This window comes from Amblyomma americanum, chromosome 11, assembly GCF_052857255.1.
Source record: "Amblyomma americanum isolate KBUSLIRL-KWMA chromosome 11, ASM5285725v1, whole genome shotgun sequence".
Taxonomy (NCBI): Eukaryota; Metazoa; Arthropoda; class Arachnida; order Ixodida; family Ixodidae; genus Amblyomma; species Amblyomma americanum.
In genome coordinates, this window is record NC_135507.1 from 50385625 (window position 1) to 50411774 (window position 26150).

The 26150-nt window shown below is 46.1% G+C and overlaps 1 protein-coding gene across 1 annotated transcript; it reads left to right on the top strand.

The window, feature by feature from the left end:
- Positions 1-1273: 1273 nt before the first annotated feature.
- On the top strand, positions 1274-25697 carry LOC144109599 (uncharacterized). The gene is made up of 6 exons (XM_077642417.1): positions 1274-1300; positions 1600-1653; positions 5112-5351; positions 14843-15009; positions 22585-22909; positions 25599-25697. The coding sequence occupies exons 1-6, from the start codon at positions 1274-1276 to the stop codon at positions 25695-25697; spliced, it is 912 nt and encodes a 303-aa protein (XP_077498543.1).
- Positions 25698-26150: the final 453 nt, after the last annotated feature.

Below are 26150 nucleotides of genomic sequence, written 5' to 3' on the forward strand. Positions count from 1 at the left end.
GAAAAAAAATTGGCGGTGGTTTAGCTCTGGTTAAACCTGAAGTGACGCGATAGCTACAGGTGGCCGAGTGGAAGTCAGTCTTTCGCCGCCTCGTTTCGCTGGGCGTGCCTTCTTCATCTTCGTCCCACTTGACACGGCGCATGCGCACACCTGTGGCAGCTCGGTTTCGCCGGTGCGCCGCGCCGCCGGCAGCAGCAGCTGCTCCGCACCACGTGGCTGGTCACGTAACCAACCAGGTGACTAACCACGTGATCAGCCGCGCCGCCGGCAGCTGCTCCGCACCACGTGACCAACCACGTGGCAGCATGGCGGCGCAGCCATGGGGTGACGGTGCCGCCACGATGAAGGTTCGAAATGCTACCGTAATGTAGCTATCGCTACAAAAAAAAATTGTGCAGCCCGTCTACCACGCGAGATCAGGTATCACTGTTGAATACAATAGGGCTTTTTGGCGGGCTAGTTGTCAGCACCCCGTCGATCCCACTGAGCAAGGAGGAACTTGCTTACCTGGATGACCACCTTCGTCCATGTTGACTCTTCGGTCTTTCATTCCCTTCCGTCACCCTTACTGTACAACATGATGTACCATTGTTTCTTGTTTCTCTCTCTCTTTTTAGCTGTGAATGTCAGTTCCCTATTCACTCACAATTTCGAACTTCGTTTTCATACGCCATCTGACACGTTAAAGTTGCCCTTCATGCTCTTTATCAGCTGATAGTAGCCCGACTGGCAGTTTTGTTTCTTTTTTTTGTGACCTTAAACCATTATTGTCCGACAATAAACCTCAGTTGTTAGTTAACCACCTGTGCTGTCGTGTCATGCCGTTGTCTTTTGCGCTGCTTCCTACACTTGAACACCTATCGACTTGGATCGACTTATTTAGCTTTTCATGAATCTATACACATGCACCGCCGAGCTCCAACCGTCCTCCGTTTCCACTCACCCCTTAAAGTCAAAAGTGACACAGGCGCGCCCTTCTACGTTGAAATCAACTGACAGGTCTGCGACTCGCAGGCAGAGAGAAAGCGGCAGGCGGCTCAAGAGGCGCGTGGCCAGCAGCACAGCGGCTCCCTGTCCTCCTGCGAGCATCCCTACGACACACCGCTCAGCGTGCATACGAGGGACCTGGAGAGCGAGACGGTAAGGGTTAATTACCGTCCTTAATCGGCATGTCTATCAGGGACTCTCAAAGGCCTTTTTGAGTGGGATGGCACTCGATGGCACTTTCGCCCTTCGAACTTTTTCAAATCTTCTTGCAAACCATCTCTGCGCTATGGACATCCGGGAACTTGAGGAGTTGGTGCGCAATGTAGTTCCTGAACGCCCTTTTGAAAGTCAACTCCTGCTGAGACAACGAGTGAGGAAGCTTGGAAAATACACGGTGAATAAATACAGCGTTGTTACCATCCTGTTCTGTGGAACCGTCGTGGTATCATATGTCGGTCATTAGACATACAGGGCTGTTCCCTGGCTGTCGGCGATGTTAAAACACAAAGTGTCAGCAGTCCTCCTGGACAGAATGTACCTGCAATGGTGATGCCATCTGGCCCTCCTCTCCTCACACTCATCGTAGAACCACTCCCTGTGATTTCTTCGCAGGCAGTGATCGCCGAAGCCGTGATACCTGTAGGGATGAAGCTAGGCAGTTTTGAGGTTTGGAGCAACTTGGTTCGATTTTGCGACGAATATCAAGCACTCAGACAGACCGCTAGTGTTGGATTTATTTCCTCAGTGCCTGTGCCATAGTCGCATGGCAGACTCTCGAATGAGTGTGACATCTACCGGAGAGCTGCTTTCAAATCCGTTGACTAGACAGTCACGTGATCCGTGTCAATGGCGCGGTCTTCGTGGTCATGCCGGAGAGAGAATTTTACGGCGGTACCTGCGGCCGTAGAAGAAACGTGCGCTGACGTCGCACAGTACGCGGGCCTCTTTAATTTCGATGGATGCGAAATTCTTGAGGCCCGTGTACTGTGCGATGTCCGTGCACGTTAAAGAATCCCAGGTGGCCTAAATTTCCGGAGACCTTCACCACGGCGTCCCTCATAGCCTGAGTCGCTTTGGGACATTAAACCTCCATAAACCATAAACCATCATAGCAGAAACTAGGAAAGTGGCAATCTTAGAGCGCAAAACCACTTTGTCGTCTTTAATCGGTTTGGAATGGCTTGACTCAAAGACCAGGCATGACTTTGCTAGGCGATGCAGCCAGCAAAGATGGTCAGACGTAGCCAATAGTGCCACGTCAACAAAACGCTGCTTATTGTCTGCAGGGACGCCTATCGTGAGTTTTAAACCACGGGAGCACTCCCTCGAAATTTTGGATAGCCGCAAACTTATATAAGCGGTTAGAACCTACCACCAATATCAGATAATCGTCAGTGCATGTGAACGGCTTTAGAAACAATCCTCCTGATCACCATGCCACCTTCCCATCGATGTCGCTAAAGATATTGCTGAGCACGCGTGCAACCCTCGGCCGAATGTACACACTCACGTTTCTGTACTAAGAAAGGACCGTTACACCCGATTACCGTCTGCTTCAAGAAAAAGACAAGGCTGGGCAAAATGTTTAAATGGAAACCAAACATCTGCTTATTAAGGCAATCGGATCATTAACATCTTTGGTGCACACTCTCTTGCCTACTACCATGATGTTTTTCAGGTGGCAACCACGAAAACGTATCTTCAGCATCAATCAGCAAAACTGCACCTTCCAGGATTTTCATTCATCATCACATCAAAAAAAAATTTCATTTGAGAACAAAAAGTTTTCTGTCACTTTCAGGGTAAAGTAGTGGTTCCAAATACCCAGCAACAACCATTTGCCTTCATGAGCATATGTGGTGTGTCTGTTGTACCGTTTTCAGAAATCTCCCTTGTTACCCAAAATCCAGGATCTTCGGGTGTAACTTCGTATCTTTGCACATAAAGCTGGAGTGTGTATTAGGTCGAGGGTTCTATCTTTGCTTACTAATATCTCCTTGAGTGGTATCGAAAGGAAGGTTGCACGATGCCGTAGAGGACTATTTATTGCTGAGGGCTTTCAGGAACGTGCACAATTATCTGATCTTGACGGATTGTTCTAACCCTTCGAATAATATCGCGGCGGTCCTCAAGGTTTTAAGTAGTGCGCTCATGGTTTAAAATTCCCAACAGAGATTCATATTGACAATGAACTGCGTTTCCTTGCCATTTCTCGGGGGACAATGTCGCACTATCTTTGCTGGCTGTTTCACCATCGCACTGTTAAGCTGCTTCAAGGCTTCGAGTCAAGCCATCCCAAATTGATTAAAAACGGCATGGTGGTTTCGTGAATTAAGACTGTGGCTTCTAGTCCCTGCCACCGCCTCACTGCAGAATATTAAGCGTATAGCAGGTTGCCAATGTAAAAAAAAAAACAAAAGACTGGTTTCTCTGAAGACATCGCTTTCAGCGCAGGCGGCTAAGTCCTCTGGTAGGCTGTCAGAGGCCAACAGACGGGGTCAGGAATGTAGTCAGTACCGTAATCAGGCTTTCATGCACTGTGTCCACAGGCTTTCCCGTGGTTTGAGAGCTTGGCTGAGAAATTCGACGTTAGGGTTATTTTTTGGGCTCTATTAAAGCTCGCTGCATTTTGCTCCGAGTTCGGCAGAACTTTAGCGGCCGGTGGCCACATAAACGGGAGGGCAGCACAACAAAACACGTCTCGCCTCTCATCGTAAATAGAAAGTGCGTTGTTTACAGAGTGCCGTTATCATGCGGTAATTTATACAACGGGCAACTTGGCTGTTTTGTGAACGTGCGGCATTTTGAGCGTGCAAATTTACACGACGGTGCTTCTCTTTACAGCACTTTAGAGCACTGCCGAAATTGTGCATGACACATTTTCTGAGCACTACTATTCTGTTTCTTCATCAGGAACAGGTAACCCCTGAGAAAGTGGAAGCCTTTTTAATAAAAAAAATATGCTAACTGATACGTCAGCCTTCAGCGACCCTGTCAGATAAAGAATTCCGTAACCTTCGTAATTCCGTGATTTTTATGCCAGGCGTTTAAATTTGTCGCCACGCGATCGCTATATCCATTGTCAACGTTGGTTTCTCTGCATGTATCCCTCCGAATTTTTTATACCTTGAGCTCGGCGCATGATAGCCTTAGTTGCTTATGCGCCATTAAACCCAACACAACACTCCTCCACATTTTCATCAAATAATGAGAATTTCATCAAAATGAAATCGCAATACGAAAAGATAATAAATGTGTGCTAGGCTTCTGCAAGAATTACACCAGCGCAATAATGTGAAACGTTTAGAAAGCGAGCGTTAAGTGAAAAAGAGGAGCAGGAATGAAGCCAGAGCTTGCACCAGACGGGGTTCGTGCGAGGCTACTCATATAAGCAGAACGATCAGATTGTCAAGCGGCAATAACGAATGTCAATCAAAGAACGGAAGCGCTTGCGCTGCATGCTGCTCAGTGCGATCAATAGAATGTGAGAAGTGCGATTCAAGAAATCTTCTAGGCCTGTTTGCGTAGAATCAATTCTTGTGCAGCTTATCGACGTCTCACCCTACAACTCTCAATTCAAACCGGCAATAATATAAGTTATATATTCTCCTACCTAGGTGTTTTCTATATTTGTATCCCGCCATTTTATTACTTTGCGCTTCTCGTAAATTTTCCGCTAGGTATCATAATTCAAAAAGCAGCAAACATTATGTACTATAAGACAATATCAATCTAACGGTTTGCGATAACAACAGACATCCCATCTTTTGTGCCAAATTTTTTCGAGCGTTGCATGGCTGGTCTCACCAAAGAGAGTCGCTCCACCGCAAGGAGTGACTCACTTTCGGCAAACGCAGTACTGGGGCTTCGAGACAATACCACGTAATTAAGCCTAAAGTTAACCTGTTCTCATCCCAAAAGCCCTACAAGAAATCCTTTATCGCTGGTAAAAAACTTAAATTATTTTTTAACCGGGGTAATTATGCCGCGAAATATAGTTTTATGCGCCAATAAGCAGTAGGAGCGCTAAATGCTTAGTCCAAAATAATCTTTTTTTCTCCCAGACAAACATCCTAATGACATCTCTTGTCATATTAACACTGCTTGTGTTGCAGCTTGTGCAGGAAGACAGCGGCTCTGACGTGGAAGAGGCCGAGGGCTGGTGGTGGTGGTGCACCTGCTCCAACGTGTGGCTGGGCGGCATCGTGTTCTCCATCGTGGTGGTGCTGCCCCTCGTATTCATTCTGATGGGCTACAAGGGACGCATCTCCCCACACGCGGGGCCCGACAGCAACGCGTCGGAGGAGAGCAACCCGTGGGACGCTGTGACGCCTCGCAAGCCACGAGAGCCGACGATCGCTCCGGTACGAAGGGACGAGTGCTTTCCTTTGCAAGCGTTTGCTTCAGGCGGGAATGAATCCATGCTGGGGCTGTATTTCGAACAGTTTAATTCCGCTTTGATTTCGTCTCTTGCCGACGTGAGTCATGAAGTAAATAGCAGGATGCGGCGTAAAGAACGTCCGATTATAGGCACTGCCGGACTGCAGTGCTGTGTCCGTGAGAGCATTCCGCTGGCATCTATGGAGGCTAGTGCCGTGCGCCAAGCATCGAGCAAAAACCCGGTCTCTCGGACATGTCGCGGCTTGCAGCATTACTCATCCGATTCGCCCCGGCGGATTCGACGTACACCCCCCCCCCCCCCCCCCCCTCCCTTCGCAAGCACCGCCTCGAGACTGAACCGACCGACGCTTCGCCGGCATCCCCTTTCCGGCAGCAAACTGAACGGCTGAGCCCTCTCGTCCATTCGTCCAATTCAAACGGCGACCACCGGCGTTTCCTCATTGGTCGATTTGTAGTGCTGGCTGCTGCAACGGTTCCCGAGGCTATAAAAACCTAGTCGTGCTGAGCCGGAACCGCAGACGATGAGAACAAGTGAGAGCGTAGCACCATAGCAGCATTTAATTTCATAGCAGCATTTAATAACGTTCACCCTTCAATTTCATTTACGGAGTCATACTCGATGTCAACCATAAATTTTTATTGGACGTAGCAGTGGATTTGTATAGCACCATACTCACAACTAAGCTTTATAGAAACCGACCGACAGCCATCAATACCTTCATTTCCAATGTTGCCGTGCGAGGCACTGCAAGACTAGTATCCCATACAGCCAAACACTTCGCTTTAAAAATATTTTCTCAGACGATTCCGACTTTGCTGACAACTGCGGAAATCTGCGAAATGCTGTTACAAGACAAATGTACCCACCACAAATTTTTGACGACGAAATAAAACGCGCAGATGCAATGGAACGCAAGGAAATCCTTCGTTCAGATAAACACGCGGAACGACCATCAAACACCACTTTAGTGCTAACCCATTGTGCGTCAATGCCCAGTGTTAACGGCATCCTCAGGAAACATCGTAATATTCTTATGCAGAGCAGCCGCCCGACGCAAATCTTTCCACAGCCACCCAGCGTAGCATACCCTAGGTCACGGAACCTGCGCGAATGTCAGTTCCTCTCCAACTGTCTGCCGCCCTTGCAAAAAACCGCGTTGTAAGGTATGCACTCATGTGACCACTACCGCATTGGCAAGAAGTACTGGGTCAGACTTTTACTGTAAAATAAAAGGAAATTTCACTTGCAACAGCAGCTATGTTTTCTATCTGCTCGAATGCGGTGTGTGTAAGCTGCAGTACATCGGACAGACTGAACTACCCTTCAGGTTGGCATTCAATAACCACCGATCACATGCCAATACCCTTCCTAATCTTCCGCTCTCAAGACAAGTCGCGACTACCGGAAACTCGTTTGATAACATCACAACCACAATACCTGAATCTGGCTTCAAATCTCAATAACAGAGAGGTTCGAGAATCCTTCCTAATTTGCAAATTCAAAGCGCTAACCTCTGGTTTGAATGAAAACCCAGGGGAAATATCTTTTCTCTCAAAGTAGCGAAAATTCTGTTCACGGAAGTTTACGTGATCGTCCTTATGGCTTCTGATGCTCAGGCATTTAACGCAGAGCATTTTTACGACGACCGGTGTGATCCAACATCACACGATTATATTGTATAGTGACGCAGCGAACGCAGCACGTGTTGATGATTGCCGTTTTTTTTTTGTGCCCGATTTCTTGCGCTATCCATGCAGTACTGTTTAGCATGTTTGAACAAGCTCGTCTTTCTCCTTTGCTCCTTTATTCCCATCTCGAAGGTGCATGGCTCGAGCACAACACGTGTCAATTCGTAGAATACTTGTGTCCTGTATCACCTATGCCCGTGTACCTTTTTATGTTTATTGTCATTTTTTATCAGATGACAAAATGACTGGCCACGTGTTTATGTGCCATGCCTTTAACGCCGCATTGCGTCTTGATTATTTGGCCACGTGTTTATGTGCCATGCCTTTAACGCCGCATTGCGTCTTGATTATTCCTTTCTGCGTGCCCCAGCGCTAATTTTGTATGGTATTTTAACTTGCGGCGAGCACGCGTAAACTCCGAGTCTGTAAGCCTCGTCACTTACTACGTCACGCGCTTTTATTACGTTGTCATTAGATATTATTAGCTGGACACATGTCTTAGTACAGGTATTTAAGGAGCATGCACGGATGCTTTGATATATATATATATATATATATATATATATATATATATATATATATTAGCAGACAAGTTAAAGGAAATGAGGGGCCCGTTTTGACAAATTTATGAAGGGAGCCAACAGTCACCGAAACCAAGGTACATAGGGGAACGTTAAATTTTTTTTTTAATGTGTTATGCTTACCAGTGGATAATAATACTTAGATTAATAAATCGCTTAAAAAAATTACTATATATATATATATATATATATATATATATATATATATATATATATATATATATATATATATATATATATATATATATATATATATATATATATATATATATATATATATATATATAATGCACCGGCGGCATAGTTGTATTTTCTTCTGCTTTATAATTATTCCTATTTCACTGACATGAATCAAAGTATTATTGTCCCATTGCTCAGCGCCACAAATTTTAAAAAATGAAAAATTCCTCTATGCATCTTGGTTTCGGTGGCTGTTGGCTACCTTCGTATGTTTGTCAAACGAGCCTCTCACTTCTCTTCTCTTGTCTCCTTTATATATATATTTATATATATATATATATATATATATATATATATATATATATATATATATATATATATATATATATATATATATATTGTTACAGGTTGTATTTACAAATAATATTTACAAGGCAGGTCGAGAGGAGCCTGGTGCGCCGGCGGCAGGATCCTTGACTTCCTCTTCTTCTTCCAGCCGCCGCACGTCTTCTTTATTCCTCAGAGCCCATGCGCAGCACGTGACATTTCCCCGTTCGCAGACGAAGCTCTCTGGGCCAGTCAATCAATCGGGGTCCCGAGAGTGGAATGGCTTCAGCCGTGTGACATGCACGACCTGGGTTGTCCTTGAGCGGCGTCCTTGCGTTGATTGGGGAGAGATGACATAGTTGAGGTCATTGAGGCGAGCAACAACGATGAACGGGCCTGTGTAGTGGGATAGCAGCTTTTCTGATAAGCCACGCTTGCGTAGGGGCGTCCACAACCTTACAAAGTCACCGGGCAGGTAGGAGACATCCTTGCGCCGGCGGTCATAACGCTGCTTAGAGCGATGCTGTGATGCCAAGGTGCGTATCCGGGCAATTAGACGGGCTTCTTCAGCGCGACATAGAGTGTTGGCAATAGAAGGCTCGGTGTCGAGGGAGCTTCGAGGCGGACGGGCATAAAGAAGGAAGAATGGGCTGTAACCAGTTATTTCATGCCTCGACGTGTTATAGGCGTATGTAATGAAGGGATGCACGTCGTCCCAGTTCTTATGGCGGGAATCCACATACATGGCCAGCATGGTCGTGAGTGTCCGATTGGTACGTTCAACCAGTCCATTAGTCTGGGGGCGGTACGGCGTCGAGTGGCAAAAATGGCATGAACTAAGACGCAGAAGCTCTTCCACAACGTCTGCCGTAAACTGGCGACCGCGGTCACTGATAACAACTCGAGGAGGTCCATGCCGGAGGATGACAGCACGAAGAAGGAAGAGCGAGACCTCAGCAGCGGTGGCGCAAGGTAGGGCGGCGGTCTCACAGTAACGGGTGTGGTGATCAACGCACACTATAATCCAGCGGTTACCGTTGGACGAGCGGGGAAACGGACCGAGCAGATCGAGTCCAACTTGTTCATATGGCGTGCTTGGAGGTGGCAAAGGATGCAGGCGTCCAGGCGGAGAAGTCGTGGGAATCTTGAACCGCTGACACTGCACGCAGGTGGCCACGTAGCGCTGAACCATGTGACGCATTTTTGGCCAGTAAAAACGTTCCTTGATGCGGTTAAGGGTCCTGGCAAACCCCAAGTGCCCAGCCGTGACGTCATCGTGCATTGCCTGCAGAACAGAGGAGTACAGAGTAGCCGGAACGACGAGGAGAAAGCGCGCACCTCCAGGCGAGTAATTCGTTCTGTAGAGTAAACCGTCGCGAACGCAGAAAGGGCTTGCGGATGTCGGGTCACGGGCTTCGGCAAAAAGCGGCGCCAAGTGCTGATCCTTGCGTTGTTCCATCTGGAAAGTGCCAAGATCTGGAAACTCTTGGGAAACGGCAGCGAGATAGTCATCGAAGTTTTCATCATCGGAAGTAGTAACCGGGAGCGGCAGCCGCGAGAGGCAATCTGCGTCGGCGTGTTGGCGGCCACTTTTGTAAGACACTTTGAACTCTTGGAGGCGTAACACCCAGCGGGCCAACCGACCGCAGGGGTCGCGTAGATTGACCAGCCAGCACAGAGAGTGATGGTCTGTGACGACTGTAAAAGCACGTCCATAAAGGTACGAACGAAACCGTTGTACGCCGAAAACAACGGCGAGACACTCTTGCTCTGTTACAGTGTAATTGCGTTCCGACTTGCTGAGGGTGCGACTTGCATAAGCGACAACGTGTTGATTGCCCTCATGGCGTTTAATAAGCACAGCACCCACGCCGATGCCGCTGGCGTCAGTGTGGAGTTCAGTCGGTGCTGTCGGGCAGAAATGACGCAATATTGACCGCGAGGTGAGGAGAAACTTGAGCTGCCGAAACGCGGAGTCGCATTCGGGAGTCCAGTGGAAAGGGGTGTCTTTCTGCAGGAGACTTGTAAGCGGGTAGGCTAAATCAGAAAACTTGGGAACGAAACGCCGAAAATATGAGCAAAGTCCTAGGAAACTCCTGAGCTCTTTCACTGATTTGGGTTCTTTGACACTGCTTACAGCTTCAACCTTCTGCGGGTCGGGTCTGAGGCCATCCTTGTCAACGAGATGACCAAGCACAGTAATTTGGCGTTCCCGAAGCGACACTTCTTCGAGTTCAGCACGAGGCCCGCTCTCTCTATGCAGTCTAGGACAATGGCTAAGCGGCTGTTATGTTCGGCGAAGGTCCTACCAAAAATAACAACATCGTCCAGATAACACATGCAAACTTGCCACTTCAGGCCACGTAAAAGCGTATCCATAAATCGTTCAAAAGTGGCAGGAGCGTTGCAAAGGCCGAAAGGCATAACATTAAATTCATACAACCCGTCAGGTGTCACGAATGCTGTCTTCTCTTTGTCTTGCGGGTGCATCGGGATCTGCCAGTACCCAGACCGTAGATCCACCGAGGAAAAGTAGGAGGCTGAGTGGAGGCCGTCAATGGCATCATCAACGCGCGGGAGCGGGTAAACATCCTTCTTTGTGACAGTGTTAAGCCGGCGGTACTCGACACAAAATCGCCAAGTGCCATCTTTCTTTTTGACAAGGATCACTGGAGCAGCCCACGGGCTTGAAGATTCCTGAATGATGCCGCGGTGCAACATGTCACGGACTTGTTCATCGATTATCTGACGTTCGGAAGGCGTGACGCGGTATGGCTTCTGGCGAATCGGCTGTGCAGATCCAGTATTGATCATGTGATGGGTACGGGAAGCTGGAATCGGCGGTGGTTGGTCGCGAACAAAGTCAAACACGTCCGCATGCTTCATAAGAACGGCCACTAGTACCTGGCGGTCGCTAGTGGGTAGGGATTTGTTGACCATGGCTAGGAATTGAGAGTCGCTCAGATCGCGGCGTCTAGTTGGACGAGACACGTTGTCAGTGATCGCGGCAACTGGTACAGAAAAACGTTCTTCAAAGCCAGCAAGTTTTAAACCACATGGCAATACTGCAGGTTCGTTGGAATGATTGACAGTCCAAAGAGTGGCATGGCCCTTGGTCACATGGACGACGCTGCGGGGTACTAGCACACTTTTCTTTGCACAGTTAAGGGAACAAGGTTCCACCACAGCATCGAAGGCATCAGAAATCGTGCTCGAGGACACAACGGGAACGAATATGGCAGACATTGCTGGAACGACGGTATCTTCAGAGACAGAAAACACTTGGGCAACCACTGGCGAGTCTTCTATGAGAGCTGACTGAAGGCCAGGACTTAACGATATGCCACCACTGCGGAAGTCGAGAGTAGCGCCGCACTGGTGCAAAAAGTCAATACCGATGATGATGTCATGCGTAGAACGAGGGAGCACCGTGAATTCAGTTCGGAACATGTGGCCAGCGATCACTACATTCACAAAACAAATACCAATCGGAACCAATGATTCTCCCCCTACACCCCGGAATATAACAGCACGATCCCAAGCGAACATTATTTTACGACCCAGACGGTTCTTGAAAATTGAACTCATTACTGACACCGTGGCACCAGTGTCCACTAAGGCCATGACGCAAATACCGTCCACTAAAACTTCAAGGCGGTTCCTTAACATAACAATGGGCAGAGGAATTGGCACTATCGATGATCCGGCGACCGCACCTCCATCGGCCGCACACGCTAGTTTCCCGGGGACGGTGGGGAACGACGTTGGGGGGAAGGCGAGCGGCGAGAGCGGTGCGAAGGTGGAGTCAGACTTCGGTCAGAGGCAGGGGAGTCGTTCCGTGGTGGCGCGTAACTGGATGGGCGCTGAGACGATGTGAAGACACGGTCATGAACAGGCGCATTGAAACTCAGGCGAGGGTTCGACCATTGGCGCTGGGAGCGGGAAAACTGGCCTCGGCGACGGCAGAATATAGAGATGTGACCGATCATACCACAGCGGTAACAAAGTGGTGGGTCGGGGGGGCACTCGGGATAACACTCCTCGTAGCCAGTGTCGAAACGACCATCGTACTCCGGCTGCCGCAGGTGGCGTTGCGGATGAGCTGGCGCCCTGGGGCGGGGCGGGTGATCCGGGGAGCGTCGCTGTAATCAATGCGAGTAGCACTGGTAGGGGCCTGGGCAGACAAACTCCAAGGGGAGGAGCGGTAGGCGGGAGCCGCCTGCAGAGAACAGCTCCCATACGGGACCTCACTGCGGCGCGCAAGATCTTGATGCCGGGAGAGTTCGTCACGCACGATTTGACGAATGACGTCAGGGAGAGTCGCCGCATTCACAGGCTCGTGGAAATCCACGCTGGCGACGGTGGTGACGTTAGGCAGGCGACCGAACTTGGGAGTAATTCGACGCAGTTTTAGAGCTTCAAATGTGCGGCAGTGCTTGATGATATCCGTGGGCGAGTCTAAATTTTCTTTACTAATAAGAAAGCTGTAGACGTCCTCTGCGATGCCCTTGAGGAGATGACCAACGCGATTTCGTCGGACATACTGGGATTAACGACTTTGCACAGCTTCAAGACCTCTTCTATGTAAGTCGTGCAGGTCTCTCCAGGCACTTGCGCTCTCTGACGCAAAGACTGCTCAGCGCATTTTCGTTTGGCAACAGTATCCCCGAAGCAGCTGCGGAGCTCTTCCATGAAGCGGCCCCAACTTGTTATTGATGCCTCATGGTTTTCGAACCAAGTTAGCGCGGTGCCATCGAGAAAGAAGACGACATTGGCCAGCTGAAGAGTGGCATCCCAGCCGTTGTATTTGCTCACCCGCTTGTAATTGGTGAGCCAATCATCCACGTCTTCGCCAGCCTTCCCGGAAAACGTCCGCGGCTCACGGTAGTGCTGCCAAGCGGGCGTTGCGGCGCCGGTCGGACGTGCGTCGGCTTCCTTGGGCATTTGCACGGGCAACGGTGGCAATCCGGCGATTCTTCGGCTGCAGCGGTTGCGAGAGGGATCCGTGGTGATCGACTCAGCACCTCCACCACACTGTTACAGGTTCTATTTACAAATAATATTTACAAGGCAGGTCGAGAGGAGCCTGGTGCGCCGGCGGCAGGATCCTTGACTTCCTCTTCTACTTCCAGCCGCCGCACGTCTTCTTTATTCCTCAGAGCCCATGCGCAGCACGTGACAATATATATATATATATATATATATATATATATATATATATATATATATATATATATATATATATATATATATATATATATATATATATATATATATATATATATACCTGAAGGAAGCCAACAGTCACCGAAACCAAGGTGCATTGGGGAATGTTTTTTTTATAAATAATAGTGCGGATTAGTGGGAGAAAAATACTTCAATTAAGCTTTGATTTTTAAAGAAAACTACTTATAAAGCAGCAGAAAAAACAACCATGCCACCGGTGGGATCCGAACCAACGACCTCCGAATATCGCGTCCGGTGCTCTTACGAACTGAGCTACGGCGACGGCTGTCCAATCTGCTGCTCTCGTGGGTATTCATGTTTATTGCGTGTAAGCGAACCTTGAGAGTGTTCACCAGCGCCACTCTCGCCCATAGCGGCGGACGTAGCACGTCCTGTATTACCGCGAGTGTGACAGGGAACGTCATCTAACGGCGAGGGCGGACACTGTGCTAGAGCCCTCTTGTGCTACCTATGGTATCAAGACTGCCAGAACCGAGACCTCCGTTAAGCTATTAGCAGACACGTTAAGGGAAATGAGGGGCTCGTTTGACAAATACATGAAGGAAGCCAACAGTCACCGAAACCAAGGTGCATTGGGGAAAGTTTTTTTTTATAATTAATAGTGCGGATTAGTGGGAGAAAAATACTTCAATTAAGCTTTGATTTTGAAAGAAAACTACTTATAAAGCAGCAGAATAAACAACCATGCCGCCGGTGGGATCCGAACCCACGACCTCGGAATATCGCGTCCGGTGCTTATATATATATATATATATATATATATATATATATATATATATATATATATATATATATATATATATATATATATATATATATATATATATATATATATATATATATATATAACTAAACCTCAAAAAGAGCCAGAATTTTAATAGAATTAAGTGGCAAATATTCCAGACTTGAGATGATGGCATCTCCAATTAAGCGTTTCATGCCCTTATGTACTACCTGCAGTTTTCCCCCGTGTGTGATGTATTAGTTTCAAGACGGCAGGAATAGAATTATTTGAGGTCACGTTGCACTACGACACCATTCCTATGCGTTACCAGAAACGTGCAAAAGTCCATCCCGCTTGCGAAGGGAGGAATATAACTGTTCAATGCAGCTCGGCTTAGTTTGTTAGTCCATGCAAAAACGTCAAAGTTTAAGGGCTTCATTGAATAAAATCTTCCGGGCACCCAAACTCGGGTCGGCATCAAAGCGATCGCCAGTGACATGATTCGTTTATCTCGAATGCGATACGCAAAGACCACGGTTTTATTAGACAGCGTTGCTTACCGAGCCGCCACAACGCGGTCTTTGTTTTCGCATTCTTTGTCACATGTACGGTAATCCATAGCACCCTAAACTACTGGACTAAAATAGTTGGCACATCTCGGACGTTGCGTCTGTATATTGATAGCACATCAATGTTCGCGCTACAGGAAGCCGCTTACGACCCGTCGGAGCTGGATCCTCCTCCACAGGATTGCGACACTTACCCTGATACCTTGAACGAAGCAACCTTGCCGATGCCGCCCGTGCGCCAATGGAAAGCGTCCACAACGCTTAAACCGGTCAACAGGAGAGTCTTCTGCGTTGTAAATGTCAAGTGAGTGGACAAGCGTGGCTAATTGGCCTCTCATCACGTTGCTTGTGCGCAATGCTTGTGGCTGATGATTACGTCTGGTGTGCACAATTGCGACCAACTAAGAACGAAGGTCGCGTTGAACTTAAGTGCCGCGGCGCACTTTCGACGATAGCAAAGGAGGCTGAAACTTCGAAGGAGAAAACGGATTATGGCAAAGGACACAGAACACACCAGCGACTGTAGGCTGAAAAGGTGGCAGTGTGTGCATGCGTAGTGTGGTAGCTATGCGCGTGACGAGAGCTTGTTTCACGTCCACTGACACTCCACAGCACACGTGCCATTTTGCCCAAGCACCACAGGTGGTTTAATTTCTTTTATTTATTACAACCTCCAAGACCACATTGAAGGGGTATTACGTAAGGGAGTGGAGTTCCGGACACATTGTTGATTCGATGGATGATTTGAATTACGACGGTCCGGAGTGAAGCACGACGGCGTTGGGCAAGTCATTCCAGTCCTTTGCAGTGCGGACAAAAAATGATGAGAGATGAGCACCTGTCCGGGCGGGGGGATGGCACTCAGTGACCGTAAGCTGAGAACACATGGATGGATGGATGGATGGATGGATGGATGGATGGATGGATGGATGGATGGATGGATGGATGGATGGATGGATGGATGGATGGATGGATGGATGGATGGATTGATGGATGGATGGATGGATGGATGGATGGATGGATGGATGGATGGATGGATGGATGGACGGACGGACGGACGGACGGACGCATGGATGGATGGATGGACGGACGGACGGACGGACGGACGGACGGACGGATGGATGGATGGATGGATGGATGGACGGATGGATGGATGGATACGGCTGAACCCTTTAAATCGGGCGGTGGCTCAAGCCACCTAGCCATGCCATGAAATTTTACTCTTCTCTTGATTTTAGCCACCAATCAGATAGCCTTCTCTTGGTTATTTCTACCCGCTTAAAATCTACTTTCCCCTCACTGTCCTTAAACCCCAATGCCTTGGATAAATCATCCCCGCTGCTTTCCACTGTAGGGTGAAGCCCTTTACAGAAAAGTATCAAGTGTTCAGCCGTTTCCTCCTCCTCTCCGCACGCAATGCCCAACGTGTCTATCTCGTGGTACCTGACTCTATACTTCTTAGTCCGCAAAACTCCCGTCCTGGCCACAAACAACAAAGAGCTTCCCCTACAATTATCATAGATATTTTCTTTGACAATTTCTTGCTTAAGGATCCTGTATGTTCCCAGTGCTGATTTCGTCAGCATCCCTGTTTTCCGCAGAGTTCTCTCTGTTTCTTTAACCTCAAAGGCAAATCAAAAGCGCCGTACGGTGTGAGTGGAAGCTTAGCGAGGCAGCTGTCAGAGTACAGTATCTTTATCACACCTGTGTAGAAGAAACAGCACTCACGTTCCTGTTATTTTCATTTTTATGTTGATTCCACCTGGAGAATTTCACTGAGGCATACTGCTTGAAGCTGCGTGTAATACCGTCTTGAGTATGCCTCCTGTTTATGGGACCCATTCACTGCAAAAAAAAAACGTCGCAAAGCTTTAAAGAGTTCAAAAATCCGCAGATTGATTTATTCGCAATGGGTATAAAAGAACAGACAGCGTAACGTCAGTCATTAACTTTCTTGGCTTAGAATCGCTGCAGACGAGACGCGCAAGGCCCCGGCTGAGATGTTTGCATTTAATATATAATAATCTTGTCAAAATAAATTATTATGAGCCCATTACTCCTGTTTCCCGCGCAGGTACACGTTACAATAATGAAAAAGTGATTAAAGAATATCGAGCACACGGTAACGCATATAAATTCTCATTTTTTAGCCAAAAATATTAGCGATTGTAATAAATTGCCAGGTTGTGTTGTGAACAGCCCGAATATGGAAATGTTCATTGACAGCCTGAGTACCTGGCGTGTGTGACCTTTCTACAGTTCATGCATGATGTGTTTGCTCATTCTGCTGTTTTCCCGTCATTTTGTCCTTACCCCTGCTTGGAGTCAGGTGACTGCGCAGTATCTACTGAAAAATATATATAGGTTTGTATGGGTCAGCAAATATGATTATGGCACATTTGGTTTGGCTTTACAGGATGGACGTCCCAAAGCGGCTCAGTCTATGAGGGACGCTGTAGTGGAGGGCTCCGGATAATTTGGACCACCTGGGGTTCTTAACGAGCACTAACAACGAACAGTACAAGGACCATTCACATTTTTCCTCCATCGAAGTGCTACCGTAGCGGGCGGGTTCAAACCCACGACTTGCGTGCACTGTGGGATGTAAGTGCACAGTAATTAACCACGGCTAATCGAAGTTATACGGAGGAGTTATACGGATAAAAACTGCCGATCCAAAAGACGCGGGTTCGATCCCGGCCGCGGCGGTCGAGTTTCGGTGAAGTTGAATTTATAGAGGCCCGTGTAGTGTGCGATCTCTGTGCACGTTAAAGAACCCCAGGTGGTCGAAATTTCCGGAGCCCTTCACTACGGCGTCTCTCATTGCCTGAGTCGCTTTGGGACGTTAAACCCCCATAAACCACTAACCACTTCCTAGGGCCTTTGCGGGAAAAGCCGTGTATTGTGCCGTGTAGTTGTGTGTCGTGTGCTTTCGAGCAACAGGACGTGGTTGATTACGCGATAGCGTATACAGCTCGTCCGATCGAAAGCCCGTTGGCGTATAGTAATAGCCGGCACCGCGTGTCGGAAATAATCGGGGGCGGCGTAAACAAGAATCGTATCATGGTAATTTGTTGTCCCATTGATTGATTGCCGTATTGTAGGCCACGATGAGTTAATGAAATCATTTTATTAATGAAATGATTAAAAATAAAAAAATGGAAAAAAGGGGTTCAAAAGTGTCAAAATGCTCAGAATGAAAAGCCAGAGTGCTTGGTGATGCTAAGAAAAGTTATAGAGTGTGTAATTGATCAATTGATTTATTGAAACAATTGAAAAATGAAAATGTATTCAAAGATGCCAAATTGCTCAGAATGGAGAGCAGATGACGAGTCAAAGAACCTAAAGAGTGGCTTCAGCATCAGATGACGCACCAGAGGGCGCACGCTATCGCGTCGACTCATAAGCGCAGCGTGTATAGGAGTCCTCCAAAGTTTTAAATGCATATGCGGTGCCCGTCTGACAGGCGCTTATCGCTTACGACCAATGTGACTGATCTGTCTACTTACCCGACAATCAGAGCAGGTAACTTGGAAACCCTGAATAAACTGCCAAACATAACACGGCTATTTGAATAAGAATTTGGTCCACCTGTAATCGGATTCAAACACCCAACGTTTACCACAGGAACATCGAACTCCTTCTTGAGGTACTGGTTCTGCTTGGACATAGAGATTGTTATTAGTTTTATTCATTATTTTTTGTTTCGCAAAAGCTTCCCGCGAGGTAGTGGTTCTGCATGGACATAGATATTGTTATTAGTTTTATTCATTATTTTTTGTTTGGCAAAAACTTCCCGCGAGGTAGTGGTTCTGCTTGGACATAGGTAGTATTATTAGTTTTGTTCATTATTTTTTATTTGGCACAAGCTTCCCGCGAGGTAGTGGTTCTGCTTGGACATATGTATTGTTATTAGATTTATTCATTATTTTTTGTTTGCCAACAGCTTCCCGCGAGGTTGTGGTTCTGCTTGGACATAGGTATTGTTGTTGGTTTTGTTCATTATTATTTATGTTGCAAAAGCTTCCCGAGAGGTAGTGGTTCTGCTTGACATAGGTATTGTTATTAGTTTTATTCATTATTTTTTGTTTGGGAAAAGCTTCCCGTGAGGTTGTGGTTCTGCTTGGACATAGGTAGTGTTATTAGTTTTATTCATTATTTTTTGTTTGGCAAAAGCTTCCCGCTAGGTAGTGGTTCTGCTTGGACATAGGCATTGTTATTAGTTTTATTCATTATTTTTTGTTTGGTAAAGGCTTCCCGTGAGGTAGTGGTTCTGCTTGGACATAGGTAGTGTTATTATTTTTATTCATTATTTTTTGTTTGGGAAAAGCTTCCCGTTAGGTTGTGGTTCTGCTTGACATTGGTATTGTTATTAGTTTTATTCATTATTTTTTGTTTGGCAAAAACTTCCCGCGAGGTAGTGGTTCTGCTTGGACATAGGTAGTATTATTAGTTTTGTTCATTATTTTTTATTTGGCACAAGCTTCCCGCGAGGTAGTGGTTCTGCTTGGACATATGTATTGTTATTAGATTTATTCATTATTTTTTGTTTGCCAAAAGCTTCCCGCGAGGTTGTGGTTCTGCTTGGACATAGGTATTGTTGTTGGTTTTGTTCATTATTATTTATGTTGCAAAAGCTTCCCGTGAGGTTGTGGTTCTGCTTGACATAGGTATTGTTATTAGTTTTATTCATTATTTTTTGTTTGGGAAAAGCTTCCCGCGAGGTAGTGGTTCTGCTTGGACATAGGTAGTGTTATTAGTTTTATTCATTATTTTTTGTTTGGCCAAAGCTTCCCGCTAGGTAGTGGTTCTGCTTGGACATATGTATTGTTATTAGATTTATTCATTATTTTTTGTTTGCCAAAAGCTTCCCGCGAGGTTGTGGTTCTGCTTGGACATAGGTATTGTTGTTGGTTTTGTTCATTATTATTTATGTTGCAAAAGCTTCCCGCTAGGTAGTGGTTCTGCTTGACATAGGTATTGTTATTAGTTTTATTCATTATTTTTTGTTTGGGAAAAGCTTCCCGTGAGGTTGTGGTTCTGCTTGGACATAGGTAGTGTTATTAGTTTTATTCATTATTTTTTGTTTGGCAAAAGCTTCCCGCTAGGCAGTGGTTCTGCTTGGACATAGGCATTGTTATTAGTTTTAATCATTATTTTTTGTTTGGTAAAAGCTTCCAGTGAGGTAGTGGTTCTGCTTGGACATAGGTAGTGTTATTAGTTTTGTTCATTATTTTTTATTTGGCACAAGCTTCCCGCGAGGTAGTGGTTCTGCTTGGACATATGTATTGTTATTAGATTTATTCATTATTTTTTGTTTGCCAAAAGCTTCCCGCGAGGTTGTGGTTCTGCTTCGACATAGGTATTGTTGTTGGTTTTGTTCATTATTATTTATGTTGCAAAAGCTTCCCGAGAGGTAGTGGTTCTGCTTGACATAGGTATTGTTATTAGTTTTATTCATTATTTTTTGTTTGGGAAAAGCTTCCCGTGAGGTTGTGGTTCTGCTTGGGCATAGGTAGTGTTATTAGTTTTATTCATTATTTTTTGTTTGGCCAAAGCTTCCCGCTAGGTAGTGGTTCTGCTTGGACATAGGCATTGTTATTAGTTTTATTCATTATTTTTTGTTTGGTAAAAGCTTCCCGTGAGGTAGTGGTTCTGCTTGGACATAGGTAGTGTTTTTAGTTTTATTCATTATTTTTTGTTTGGCAAAAGCTTCCCGCGTGGTAGTGGTTCTGCTTGGACATAGGTATTGTTATTGGTTTTGTTCATTATTTTTTGTTTGGGAAAAGCTTCCCGTGAGGTAGTGGTTCTGCTTGGACATAGGTATTGTTGTTGATTTTGTTCATTATTATTTATGTTGCAAAAGCTTCCCGATAGGTAGTGGTTCTGCTTGGACATAGGTATTGTTATTGGTTTTATTCATTATTTTTTGTTTGGGAAAAGCTTCCCGTGAGGTAGTTGTTCTGCTTGGACATAGGTATTGTTGTTGGTTTTGTTCATTATTATTTATGTTGCAAAAGCTTCCCGAGAGGTAGTGGTTCTGCTTGGACATAGGTATTGTTATTGGTTTTGTTCATTATTTTTTGTTTGGGAAAAGCTTCCCGTGAGGTAGTGGTTCTGCTTGGACATAGGTATTGTTGTTGGTTTTGTTCATTATTATTTATGTTGCAAAAGCTTCCCGAGAGGTAGTGGTTCTGCTTGGACATAGGTATTGTTATTGGTTTTGTTCATTATTTTTTGTTTGGGAAAAGCTTCCCGTGAGGTAGTGGTTCTGCTTGGACATAGGTATTGTTGTTGGTTTTGTTCATTATTATTTATGTTGCAAAAGCTTCCCGTGAGGTTGTGGTTCTGCTTGGACATAGGTAGTGTTATTAGTTTTATTCATTATTTTTTGTTTGGTAAAAGCTTCCCGTGAGGTAGTGGTTCTGCTTAGACATAGGTAGTGTTATTAGCATTATTCATTATTTTTTGTTTAGCAAAAGCTTCCCGCGAGGTAGTGGTTCTGGTTGGACATAAGTATTGTTATTAGTTTTATTCATTATTTTTTGTTTGGCAAAAGCTTCCCGCGAGGTTGTGGTTCTGCTTGGACATAGGTATTGTTATTGGTTTTGTTCATTATTTTTTATGTCGCAAAAGCTTGCCGAGAGGTAGTGGTTCTGCTTGACATAGGTATTTTTATTAGTTGTATTCATTATTTTTTGTTTGCCAATAGCTTCATGATGTTTCATTTCTATGTGCGTGAATGGAATTTGCTCTTCTGGCGGTTTATGCAAAATAAAAGGGAAGGAAGACATTGCTTCCAGCCACGGGAACTGCTGTCGCTATCTTAGACACCTGAGCTGCGGCTGGGCGAAGGTGAAATGACACGGGTGAAGATTTGAATGCGAAAAGGGGGTAGAAGAAGTAGGAAGTATATGGGTGAGCGAAATACATCAACCTACTACGCAGAATCGCACACACATGCACACTAAACATAAAGTAAAAGTTCTCGCGCACTGGTGTCCAGGCCCAGTTCCCTACTCGACGCGACCAGTCAATGTGAATATAGCCGCACGTGCGCTATATTTATAAGTCGTGCGCGTGTTGCCTTGTTTCACCTTGTATCATGCGCACGGCACACTATACTACACTATAGCTACAAGGGTGTTTTGCCCGGCTGCCTTTCGTCCACGAGGAGCTCACGTGGAGCATCCTGTCACTGGTCGGACAATTAGAGCTTATACTTCATACGACTGCTGCATTGCAAGGGTGCCTGTGTGCCCTTAATACCAGACTCGAAGCGTGATCTCGAGAACAATTTTGCTCTTTGCCAGGCACGCAGGGAAATTAGATGCAATTAATGTCATGGTGCCGGGAATGACGACAGTGATGACTGCCACCACGAAGTAGAAGAGAAGACTACGGAGAACAACCCTTACAAAAGTTTTTTTAGACAGTTTATAGACTGTCCATGGACAAGACTTCTGTCTATGAAGTGTATAAACTGTAATAAGGGAGTAATTACTCATTTACATCCACCCAAGCGCTGCCATACGGCTTTTACAAATCTACTCCACCTTGGGGGATTCCCCTAAACATTTGACCAAGTGTATAGACTTTCTGTAGACAAACCGTAGAGAACAGTATATGGGCAGTACAAATCGTGTAGACCGTCTATAGACAATCTATAGATTTATGGCCGTACACTTTTAGTGGACTTTTGTCTATAGCTAGTTTATAGACTATGAATTGACAAAAATAAATATATATATAGGAAGGCAATAAACGCTATAAAAGCTATAGGCTGTCTATAGACCATTTTTTAAATAAATAAACTGTTTGTGCTTCGCAATTTATGTGTATGCTCTGGTTTAGTGGTCTCCTACGTGTTCTATCGCAGGTACACCTTTCAGCGGCAGTACAGCAAGGGTTTCGAATACAGCATCTCCTCTATCCCGAGTCGCTACTGCGCGGCGTTGGTGTACTACGCTAAGACCGTTGATATGTCTGGCAATATCCGCTACAACGAAGAGGGAAGACATATCGACGAAGCTCTGACCACGCTCTTCCAAGCTGCTAGTGACCCGTTCCGAAAGCGCACCATTCCCATCTACCTGACTATCGGCGGGTCGCGGAAAGATAGCCGCCCAATATTGAATACTTTGAAGGACGCCTCACCGTTCGGGGAATTCATCAGATCCCTCAGGGGTTCCTCCAATTTTCAGGTAACGTGCGCCAACAACAAGCTATAGTTACGTTTGCTTTCGACCAGCCTTACGGGCATACTTTGCAAGTTCCAACAGTTGAACTGAATGACGCCAATCGCTGCTGAGTGTCGCGTAAAGGTTGCGTGTATAAATCTTTGCCAGTATAGTGCGGTTTTCTTTCGAAGCGAAAAGCTTCACTACGCTAGGTAAAGCAGTCGTCGCGTAGGCCGGAGGATGACCTTGAACGACCTTCAGGCCAACCACGTTAGCCATGTCTGACCATATGTGATACAATTACGGTGTCGAAACCTTGACGCATGGCCTTTAGTTTACCTTTGATCTCTGAGCTTTAACACTGGGTGACCTTTAGGTTGACCTTTGACCTTAAGAACATCCGGTGGGGTGATGTGAAGCCACGTGATGACATCCGATGGGGGTGTCGTAAGACCATGTGATACACGTCATAGCCACGTGGTAGTGTGGGTACATGTAGAACGGTTGTGGCGAGCGTGTAGCGGATCTGCCATGGACGAGCCTCAGACACTTAGCAAGCGTGCTTGCTTTTCGATGAATTCCAGCCAAGTTAGCCACTGCCAATTTTTTCGATGCAAGAAGGCTAGAACAGGAACTTCCAGAATCGAACGTGTCGTTCACTCTCCAAACGTGCGCGACATAGACAGTTTGGAGACGTTGAAATTGAAATGTAAAAATTTTAATAGCCGCAATCTTTCGGTGTACCCTAGAAAACTGCCTTTACTGCAGCGATGCTGTAACTAGCGCGGAAAATCCCTAGTTCCATCCAGATTAAAAACACTCTCTCCGCTCATAAAGGCATAAAATATTGCGGAAATTTCTATTGATTAGCGCTGAATAACACAATGTTTGGATACTTCGTTAAGTATAAGTAAAAATTGTTTACCTTGACTAGAGATTGTATTATAAAGCATTCGCGTTTGCCGTTCAATCTCGTTTCGGGATTTACCATGCAACAAAAATTCTCGTTTACATTTCTCAAACTTTCAGGAGCACTTCCTTTCCTTGCCAAAATGAGCAATGTTATTAGAATAAATAAGTGGAGTGACTCAGTACTACTGCCTTTTAGTGCACATGCAAAGAGTTGGACGGGCTATCTATAGGAGGATTGTATTCTATTATTCATATAATTGCAGCCTTGTACTGGCATCTAAATAATATGTATAATCAATTTTACACATTATGACTAAATGACTTACGAAATTGTTTTTGGTAAGCCCGTGTTGATCACTGCCACAATATCTATGCAACTAGAAGCTGCTAGCATGTTGTCGCACTTTGATTAAAGTGTGATCTCAGTTGATCGGTAGCTTGTGAAGCCGTGTCGGAAGTCAATAAATGAAGCACATTGCGCAGTGCTTCTAAAATTTTAATCTGTAGCATATCGTCTAGGTCGAGAATCGATAAATTGACGCTTGCGTAATAATTCTGGAGCGCATTTGTATGTACACGTTTATTGCGTAGGTACGACTCCTTATAGCTTCGTTATTGCTGGAGCCGCCGTGGTGGTTCAGTGGTTATGGTGCTCGGTTGCTTGCTCCAAGGACGCGGGTTCGATCCTGGCCACGGCGTCGCATTTGTTAGATGTAAAATGCTGGTTCCCCGTGTACTGTGATATCAGAGCACGTTAAAGAGCCCCAGGTGGTCGATATTTCTGGAGCCCTTCACTACGGCGTCTCTCGTAGCCTGAGTCACTTTGGTACGTTAAACCCATGTAAACCAAACCAGCTTTGCGGGACAATCGCGTACTCCTGGTTTAGTCCTTGCGAACACTAGTAAACACTCTTCACATTACCACACTTCTGGTTACTTTTCTTGCGTTCTTGAAAATGCAGCTTAGGCCGGCCCATAGTGTACTTAATAAGCAGGTGTAACGATGCTTTGAATTCTTACTGAAGGACGACTTAGGCACAGTGCCAGGGCCCAACGCTGTGCGTATGACATAAGTGCCAGAGTTCACATTGCGGATGTTGAGTGTCCACTTACAGCTAGCTAAACAGAAAGGGCTGCCACTATGACGTCAGACCTGACGGGCTGCTGGCCCAGTAGAGCCGGGCTGCGACATGCGGCAAGAAATATTTACTACCGGCATGCCATTTCGTGCTTCGGTGATGCGCTAGCTACCCGCCGCGGTGGCTCAGTGGTTAGGCCGCTCGGCTACTGATCCGGAGTTCCCAGGTTCGAACCCGATCGCGGCGGCTGCGTTTTTATGGAGGCAAAACGCTAAGGCGCCCGTGTGCTGTGAGATGTCAGTGCACGTTAAAGATCCCCAGGTGGTCTAAATTATTCCGGAGCCCTCCACTACGGCGCCTCTTTCTTCTTTCATTCCCTCCTTTATCCCTTCCCTTACGGCGCGGTTCAGGTGTCCGGCGATATATGAGACAGATATTGCGCCATTTCCTTTCCCCAAAAACCAATTATTATTATTGTGCGCTACTGGTGGCGTTTAAATTATGACCTCGGACTCTATGCTTCCGCCTGGTGTTCTCCTAAAAACTGGCTCTTAACTGACATTGTATCTGCCGCCCGTAGTCGAATGCAAGACGAGAAAAGAGCGGCTTTTCTCCGTTAAGAAACGCCCTTCCAGCCATTGGCGGTGGCCGATTATCATCCAGCATAACTATGCAGGGAGTGGTGTGACAGTGCAGAGACCGTGCTATTCCCGACAATGCAGGGAGAGGACTATCCCACTTCATCCGACACTCCCCGCAATCTGACGCTAGCAGGTTCTTCAGGATCGGCCGACGCTGTGGGCTGGAACGGGGTTCTTTGACGGGGAAAAGCTGCTTTTTTCTTCACTTTATTAAAGCGAAAGCTTTACCAGACTATTACCCCTGCCACACTAGCAAATTTAATGTCATTCCAATCGAATGTCATTCGATGCCTCGAATGTCATTTCGGTGTCTTTCGGTGCTACACGGTAAAAAATAATGTCATTCGATGGCAATAACGATCAGTGGAAAAAAAAATAGTACAATTCAAGCACATCAACGCGCATAAAGTGTTACAAATTGTTGTGTAGTGCTTTAAAAGCGGGTGAGAACATTTCTGGGCAATATTATAACCTTAAAATATTATTTCTCGCCATTCTGCGGCACCTCAGCCATCAAAAGTCAAGCCAAGTACAAAGTCAACCGCAAATCCGAAAACTGTAAACAAACAGAATGGCTGACACGGTGGCGCGTGGCGACGCGTGGAGCGTGGAAATGACTTTTGAAAGGTGAAG

Coding starts and splice junctions, on each gene's coding strand:
- LOC144109599 (XM_077642417.1), top strand. CDS start 1,274: ATGGACATCCGGGAACTTGAGGAGTTG. Junction 1,301..1,599: donor TCCGGGAACTTGAGGAGTTG/GTGCGCAATGTA, acceptor ATTTCTTCGCAG/GCAGTGATCGCCGAAGCCGT. Junction 5,352..14,842: donor GAGAGCCGACGATCGCTCCG/GTACGAAGGGAC, acceptor TTCGCGCTACAG/GAAGCCGCTTACGACCCGTC.